Genomic DNA, 8,490 nt, shown 5'->3' with positions numbered 1-8,490 from the left:
TAACAATAACGACTAAAAATAGAACAATTATAACAATACGGTATAATAAAAGTTATGTGAATGTGTTCTCTCTCTCTCAAAATATCTTTTTGTACTGTACTGTGCTCACCTATATTCAGACTGCAGTTGACCTCGGGTAACTGAAACCATGGATAAGGAGGGACTCCTGTACTGATGTCTGCAACTTTGAAATGTATTTTTTTTTTTAAGGTGGATTGTTGGATGGATAGATATGGGACAAATATTATGTTGTAAAATGTTAAGTATTTAGTCTAAGTGGTAGGTGTATGGACGTTCAGTGTAGAATTCTTTCACCTTTTCTGTATGTTTGAAATTTTTCATAATATTGAAAAGGAAGAAATGAAAGAACAGTGGGAAGGATGCCCAAGGTCAGCTCCCTGAAGCCAGACCAGCTCCATCTGTGTCCAGGCCTGGGCTCCCCACCACACCCTCACTCAGTGAGGACTGAGCCATCTGTCTCCTCCTTGACCAGATCCTCTCTCTGGCTCTTGTCCCTGAAGTGCCTCCCCTTCCCAGTAGCAAGGCCTGGATCCTCTCCACATCCTGACTTGTGCTCAAGGAGCCTGTTTGGCTCCCTCCCTCCCTCCAAGCCCTCTAAATAGAGAACATATCAGTCCTTGGTATAGAGTGTGTCAAGTAACAAAACATGTTCATTAATACAGTATCCTACGTTTTGGAAAAAACGACCAAAAGCTCACTTTTGAAATGTTGAGGACCTGAAATAAAGCACTAGAAATGAGGAAGAATTATCAACTGGGCATGGGGTCGGGGAAGTCAAGAAGCATCTAGGAATCTGGTGCATCCGGAAGACTACTCAAATTCTACGGGTGGGGAACCTTCTTTGAGAGCCGACAGCTTGCCTTCTCACCACTGGGGGCCGAGGCAGGGCCGTCTCGGGACCTTGTGTTTGCGACTCCTGGGTTCCTCCGCGGTAAGGCCTTCGTCGTTCCGGCCTAGGTCTCAAGGCACGCGGCCAGGTACACCGACACACGTCTGCTGGGGGCGCAGGCAGGGACAGTTAATCAGGGTCCGCAGCGCGTCGAGCCAGGATAACCATAAAAACTGATGGGAACCCTGGGAGACTGGCGCGGATTCCAATTCTCCTCCTCAATTTGACCCCAGAATGAGCCTTACCAGGCCTATCCTGCAAGCTCACTGCAGACCAAGTAAAGCTTAGGAGTTCTTCCTTTCAACTTCTACCCTAGCATTTGGGGGGCGGAGGGAAAAGGGGGGTTCAGAGATGGGTGACATCTACTCCTGCTTCCTATTTCTCCTGGTAGTCTGGATGCGAATCTGGAAGTTGTCCTACCAAGGACGATGCAGGGTTCCCCTTGGGGGAGTCTAGAGGGCTGATTCTCCCGCCCCTGCCACCCTCTGGGTTTGCCCCCAAGGGACCCAGGGTCCTGCAAGCTGAGCACAAAGCCAGGAGCCAGGAAGTTATGGAGCGGATCCAGGTGAGCCCGCAGAGGTGGCACCTGCTGCCCAGAGCTTGCCTCGTGTCCCTTTGTCCTTTTGAAGATGGTAAGGACGGAGCTGGTGCAGCGTGACGCTCCCACCTTCTCTTCCACTATAGAAGTCCAGGCTTTCCTGATGGCTACAGACTGAGCTGTGACTTAGAGTTGTAGCTCAGGGTCCGTGGACCTGCTGAGAAGCAGCGAGAGTTGGGACAGGAGGATGAACAATCAGTTTCACCCCCCAGGCCTGAGAGACACCAGTGGGCATAGGGAGAGGGGAAACTGAGGACCCTCTGGCCAGTCCTCTATGCTGAACGTGCGACAATAGTGACAAAGGGGAATAAGGCGGACGGCAGCGAACGTCTCAAATTGACGTCTCATATGGACCTTTTAAAGTGTCAGAGCCAAGGGCTCCGGATCTCAACCCTTTCCTGTCCCACTCCCGTTCTGTGGCTGCAGAACCAGGGTGATGCGAGGTCACCTCTGTCGCAGGTGGCTCACGGAGCAAGCATGAATGCTCTGCACACACACACACACACATATTAAGGTTGCTCACAAGACAAAGATTTAACGCCCTCCCGCCCCCCCCCCCCCCCCCCGCATATCTTCACAGAGTCTTTCTAGCGACCGTTCATACACATACGCCTGTTGCTGCAGGCAAGGAGAAACGTACACCCTACATAATCTCCTGGTTCTTTCCCACGCACTGATCGTACCTGGAGAAATCGTTCCAAACGAGGCCTCTGCCTTCGTGGTGGCTTCTCTCGCAGTGAGAGAGGACACCGAGAACAGCCCAGCAGTCCGGAGCTCTCAGTTCCCATCCGGAAAGTCTGACCCTGACTCTTCCCAACAGTCCCAGGACTGGCACTACTGGGGGCAGCGCAGGTGCTGCCCGTTGAGTCGGATCAGCACAAAAAAAGGACTGGATTCTTTGAAATTCAGGCAAACACATTCTCGAACAGGCTGCGCAGGGTTAGGGGTGACTGGGACCCAAATGGCTCAGGGTTGATTCTAAACAGTGAGATCTCCTCGCTGTGGCTGTGTAAACCCCAGTTTGGACGTGAGGGGGGCGGTTCTCCTGGGTGAGAGAGGTCTGCAAGGTGCGGTTGGCGCCTGGCCCTGGGGACCTGACCAAGTACACAACCAGCTGCAGACTTCTTTACAGCTCTCTGCACAGTCTGCAGTCGTGCTGTGGATTTCCGCGTGTCCTTGTTTATTGCCTAGCTTCCCGCGACTAGAAAGTAAGCTCCAGGAGGCCAAGTCTGGTTTGTTTCTCTTGCCCTAATATGCTGTCTATAAATATTTTTTTGAACAAACTCGTAGAGTTTTTATCCATAATAGCTCCTCCCCCCTCCCTTTTTTTTAAGTTTGGGGGTTAAGACCGTCCACCAAATTCTCAGATGGGTCCGCCCTGGGAAAGAGATTCGGAACAAACCGTGTCCTGGCGGCTGAGGGGGTCCGCCACCGCAGGCTCCTGCCCCTGCTTCCCCCAAACACCCAGAGAGCCTCCTCTTGGTGCAAACCAACCTCTGAGCTCCCTGGAGCCCTCCCGGGAATCTTTGACCGTAGCTGCTAATCCTCCCCTCCTTTCCCTGCTTCACCCAGCCGCAGCCGGTTTTTCGCCGTCCATAGCGCGGGGATCCCGGCTGGTGCGAACACACAGAACTGACATGAGGCCGCGCACACCTTTGTTTCTTCTTTATTTGCGGATATAATTATGCACCGCACTCTAAATTAAAGATAGATTTTTTTTTTCTGATATACATTTCATCTTATTCACCACGAGCACACCACACGCACAGTAGAACAGTTCCACAACCTGATAAATTGCACAAGATGAGTTTGAATTCCTGAAAACTAGCAGGCAAGCCGGCCCCGCCGCGGCTTCTCGCCTCCCGGCTTCGCCGAGGGAAATCGCCCGTCCGAAATGAATTTCCCGGTCAGCCTTTCTCGCTGCAGGGTTGAAATGTCTCCGGAATAGGAAGCGCTCTTGCTAGAGATGGCTGAACGCTGTAGATTCCCAGCACTGGATGGCTGTGAAATGTCCCCCCCTCCCCTCCAAGGTCAAGTTTCTGCGCCTGCGAGCTGCGCCCCCTCTGCCTCCCTTCCCATTCCCTTCGGTGACTAGAACCAAAGTGTCGGGGCCCCTCCTGGGACAGAAAACACAAATGCGCCCCGCCTCCCCCCAAAACCAGGATGTTGTGGAAAAGAAAGGACAACAGAAACGCAGACGCGATGAATCATGGATCCCGATCCCCTCCCGCCCCCCATCCCCGAGTAATCAGAAACTAGGAACCAGAGATGTTTAAAGCTTGATTTCCCAAGCGCGGCGGCAGGGCGCACGGGGCTGGTGGGAGTGGGGCAGGTGGACAGGCGGGGAGAACGCGGGAGCGCGGCCGGGGCTCTCCCGTGCGCCCTAGTCCTTCGCGTTGGTTCGGTAGGCCTCGATGAGGCCCTCCAGGGAGTGCACAAAGCCAGACACACTGCAGATACCGCCTATGACGAAGATGGCGACGTCGAAGAAGACTTGGTGCCACAGCAGCTTGCGCCAGAGCAGGCGCAGGTGGAAGAGGCTGGGCAGCAGGAAGCAGAGGCCGGCGCCCGTGAGGCTGCCGGTGAGGCCCATGAGCAGCGCAAAGTGCGGCACGTAGATGGCCATGAGCAGCGTGAAGACGACAAGCGCGCAGCGCAGCGTTAGCCCCCACGTCTTGAGGCGCCCGTCGCCGCCGTAGCAGGCGGGGAAGAAGGCGCGGCTGCCTTCCTGGAAGAGCGATTTCTCCAGCACCTCCACAGCAGCGAAGAAGGGCAGCGGGTAGGACAATAGCGCCTTGGCCACCAGAAAGATGTTGACCACGGCGCGGATGGAGCCGGGCAGGTTATCTGTAATGACTTCCTTGGTCTCGTCGGCCCAGGTGAGGTAGGCAACCAGCGCGAAGAGGCCCTTGAGCACGCAGGCGGCGATGTGCGTCCAGTTCATCATGCAGTGGAACTCGCTGGGCTGCTGCATGTTGCCCTCCAGGGAAGGCAGGAAGATCTGAGAAGTATAGCTGAACACTATGATGCCAATGGAGATGGGAAACTTCTTGACGTCGATGTAGAACTTGACCTTCTCCCAAGCCCAGTCGCGCGCCCTCGATAGACAGTAGGCTATCACCAGGATATTGATAACGAAGTGGGCTAGAGTGCACAGCAGACTGAACTTGGACACGGCCTTGAGGTTCTTAAGGAAGGCGCAGGGCAGCAGCACGGCCGTGGCAATGATGGACCAGGACTTCTGTGACACAGGCAGCCCCGGGAAGCTGTTGTACATGAGGTTGCCGCTCACCACCACGTACAGGATGCAAGTCATCACCAGCTCTATGATCTGCGCCACGTTCACCACGCGGCCGCCCAGCGTGGGGAAGCGCGGAGCGCAGCACGCATTGGCTATGGCCACGTACGAGTCCCGCACGCGCACCACCTCGCCGTCCTCGTTTTCCTCGTACAGGCACGCGATGAGGATCTTGCCGGTGTAGCAGCACACCACGGCGGCGAAGATGATGAGGAACAACCCCAGGTAGCCGCCGTGCAGGATGGCGTAGGGCAGGCCCAGCACAAACATGCCCTGGGGAGCAGAGAGACAACCAGACGGGGGCGCTCAGCGGACGCGGCCACAGAAGAGGCGGCCTGGGGGCGTAGCTTAAGGCTATGGCCGGAAGGGGGCGCTAAAGTGAGTGAGAATTGGGCCTGAACCACCGCGGGTGTAGGGAGGCCTAATGGGGACCCAATGGGCCCAATGGGTGTTGAGTTGGAGATGGAGAGGTGGGTATTTAAGAATGGAACTGAGAAGGAAAGGCGGGCTAATGGCTGGGAGGTAGGGAAGGGGTTGAGGGTAGGGAGAAGCCACAGGAGGGAAACGGAATGTGGCGACACTTGAGGGTGGGTCCACGGGAGGGAACCGGAAGTGGGGACGGGGAGGCGATGAAGAGGGTCTGGAGGGGGCGAGGTCGGAAAAGGGTAAGATAGTAGAGAATGGTAGAGCGAGCTGAGCCTGGGCCATTGGAAAGACTGGGCACGGGATTTAAGGTGGGGTTGGAGTGGGGTGCAAGGAAGCTATTGGGGAAACGCGGGTGGCTTGGGCGGCAGTGGGAGGGAAAATAAATAGGGTCCAGAGGAAGAGGAGCTGAAGGTGGGACGAAACCACAAGAGGAAACAACGGAAGGAATGGGAAGATTCTTGCGAAGCGCTTTGGGGAGGGGGTCCGGGGAGGGAGGAGGCATGGTTGGAAATAGGGAGTCATAGGACAAGGCTGGAGATGGGTTGGGGCGAGAGAGAGCCCTAAGAAGGGGTACTAAGTGGGAGAGGTAGAGGCGAGCAGGATGAGGAGCCTACCCAGGAAACGCGAGCGCTGCGGGAAAGCCAAGTCTAGCCGGGGTCTAGAAGCAGAAGCTGTGGGGTCGGGCGGGCATCACATGGGGAACAGAGCTAACGAAATCCAGGATCCCGGAGGCCTGGGAGCCTCCAGCCTCCTGCCCTGGTCTCCATCCGGGCCTACCGAACGGGGCCTTGAAAGACGTCCTGGCGAAGGCGCACGCGACAACGAAGGCGGGAGCGGCTCCCAGCCTCTGTTCCCTCAAGGCGGTCTCGCCGGGCCCCGAAGCGGGAAGCCCCTTGAGTTGGGCCATCTTTGTGTACAGGTACCCGCGGAATCCCGCTGGGCCCGGGACCCCAAACACCCCCGTCGCGGCCTCACGTTCCTGGGAAACCTGTGTTCTGCGGCCCAACGATTGTGCGCTCTAGGGACGCTGCGCAGCCAAGCCGCAGGGCCCAAGGGCGCCTGCGACCGAAGCCTCCTCCCCTCCGCAAGCCCCGGCCTGCCCGCCCCTGCCAGCTCTCGGGGTCGTTGCGAAGTCTCCAAACCTGCTCCCAGCAGAGTTTGGCGCTGCCTGGTGGGAAGTGGGGGATTGATAGGTGGCGGGGCGTTCTAAGCCTCTGGAGGGGGCTTCGCCAGGGTCACAGGCAGAAGAGCTGGCCGCCTCTTTTCGGTGCAGCCGGGATTTCGGGCGAAAGGGGCGTCTGCGCAGGTAGCGCTGGAGTTCCGTGGATTATATGTGCTTGTGTGAGCACACGTGTGCGCGTACGTGTGTACGCCTATATGTCTCCAACAGGGCTGCATCTGAGGGAGCAGGATGGGTCCTGTCTGCATGAGTCTGTGCATGCGTGTGTGCGTGTTATGTTCGAACGAGTATGTTCTTGGTACCTACAGGTATGTGCTCTGTGAAAGGGGAAATGTAGGGGTGTACGCAGGTGCGTTTGGGGATAGTGCTGTGATCTATAAATAGATGCATGTCGAGGGCTCCTGTGCCCGCGCGTTGGGGGGGGGGCGCTGTGAACATGTGTGCCTGCCTATGTTCTTGTGCGCGCATCTATGCGTGTGTGTCGGGGGAGGAGACTCCTGCTCAGCGAATTCCCCTTTTCCTTTCCTCCCGAAAATGCAGCTGTGAATCCATTCCGAAGTCCAAGGCGATACCTTTCCCTCCAATCCTGATTTTCTTTCTTCCTCATTTCTCCCCGCTCCCTCCCCTCGTTTCCCTCGCTTTTTCAGGGTCTCTGGACGTGTGTCTCCGACCAAACCTCAGCCAACCTGTACAGCAACTGGGGCGGTGGGAGGGGGTGCTGATCTGGACGGAAGACACCGCCTGGGGGCGTAGGTCCCCGCGCGCAGGGCTGGGAGGGATTCGGGAAGGGGAGATTCCCGGTACAGGAGGGGGTCTTGCAGCCGAGATCACCTGGGAACAGAGCCGGGGGGGGAGGAGGGAAGGCAGAGCTGGGAATCCTGCGCTCACCTGGATGGCGTTGGTCACGTTCCAGCCCGCCTCCCACGCCGTGATCTTGGGCTTGTCGTGGCCCCCGAACTCGCCACCAGCCCCCACAGCCTGGTCCTTGGAGTCGGAAGGCGGCAGGGGAACGCCACCGCCGCGCTGGTAATGGATGTCTCCCTCGACGGGAGGCTCGGCGCCCTCGTCCCCGCAGGGCTTGCCCTCGGCTTTCAGGATGTCCATCTGCAGACCCTGACGGTGCTCAAAGTCGAGGTCATCGCAGTGCGCGAAGCCCACCGCCTCCTCGTCTGTAGCCGCCTGGAAACCCATCCTAGCGAACATGCCGCTCACCTTGGCCTGGGACTTGTTGGACACAGACGTTGCCACATTGGACAGCTTGCTGCGGAGCAGGGTAGCCATGGCGGCGGCGGAGCTCGAGGAGAGGACAGAAGGGGCTGGGGACGCGCGGCAAGAAGGTGAGGTCCAGGGGGCCCGAGGCCGCTATCTCCGTTCGCTCTCCCCGTGGCGCCCCAGGGCGCTCTGGCTCATGACCCTCTTGGCTGGCTGGCGTTCGAGGCTCACTAAACGCCAGACCGGCGGGCGGGCAGCGGGTCTGGCGGAGCGGCGGCGGCTGTGGCTAGTGCACTGCGGAGCTGCCGCGGGGCGCGGGCTGGGATGCGGAGGGCGGCGGCGGCGGCGGTGGCGGCGTCACAGAAGCTACGCGAAGCTGGCGCGGCGCCCCCACCCGTGCGCGCCCGCCCCTCGGAATCAGGCGGTGCGGGGTGGGGGTGGGAGAGGGGAAACACCAGGAGGCGGGGGGCGTGAGGAAAGGGCAAGGAGAAGAGAAAGGGGGCGCGAAGGGGTTCAGAAGTGAGATGGGGGCAGGAGAAGGGCGCCCTTGGGAAGGGGCGGGAGGGAGCGTGCGGGCGCGTGCGACGGGGGGAGGGCGGGGTGGGGGCCGGAGTGCTGCATTTCTGGAGGAGGTGCTAAACTCAGATCCTGGCCCTTCCCCTCTCGCCGCTGCAGGGAGGGAGGGGTCCGGGCTGGGCTGATTCTTGCGGTCTCCCGCAGCCGGACCACCCCTCCAGTGTACGGAAGCTGTGTGGCTCAGGACTGGTCCGGACACCTGTCTCTGGCTAAGCGGGCCGTCTGGGCTTCGGTCTGTCTCACTGGCACCCATCACTCGCACTTAAACCTGCCTTGAAGGCAGAAGTGAC

The 8,490-nt window shown here is 58.4% G+C and overlaps 1 protein-coding gene across 1 annotated transcript; it reads right to left on the bottom strand.

Annotated features, from left to right (window-relative positions):
• Positions 1-3,891: 3,891 nt before the first annotated feature.
• Positions 3,892-7,693, bottom strand: SLC32A1 (solute carrier family 32 member 1). The gene is made up of 2 exons (XM_063115559.1): positions 7,301-7,693; positions 3,892-5,079 (listed from the first exon to the last, which is right to left on the bottom strand). Exons 1-2 carry the CDS (start codon positions 7,691-7,693, stop codon positions 3,892-3,894), a joined length of 1,581 nt encoding a protein of 526 aa, XP_062971629.1.
• Between the last annotated feature and the right edge of the window lie 797 nt (positions 7,694-8,490).

This window comes from Cynocephalus volans, chromosome 1 (genome assembly GCF_027409185.1).
Source record: "Cynocephalus volans isolate mCynVol1 chromosome 1, mCynVol1.pri, whole genome shotgun sequence".
In the NCBI taxonomy this organism is placed as follows: Eukaryota; Metazoa; Chordata; class Mammalia; order Dermoptera; family Cynocephalidae; genus Cynocephalus; species Cynocephalus volans.
This window is presented reverse-complemented; position numbering and strand designations above follow the sequence as displayed.

Bases quoted from the DNA above. Each gene is read 5' to 3' on its own strand.
- SLC32A1 (XM_063115559.1), bottom strand. From the start codon at position 7,693: ATGGCTACCCTGCTCCGCAGCAAGCTGTCCAATGTGGCAACGTCTGTG. The intron at 5,080-7,300 runs GTGAGCGCAGGA...TCTGCTCCCCAG, and splicing joins ACGTGACCAACGCCATCCAG to GGCATGTTTGTGCTGGGCCT.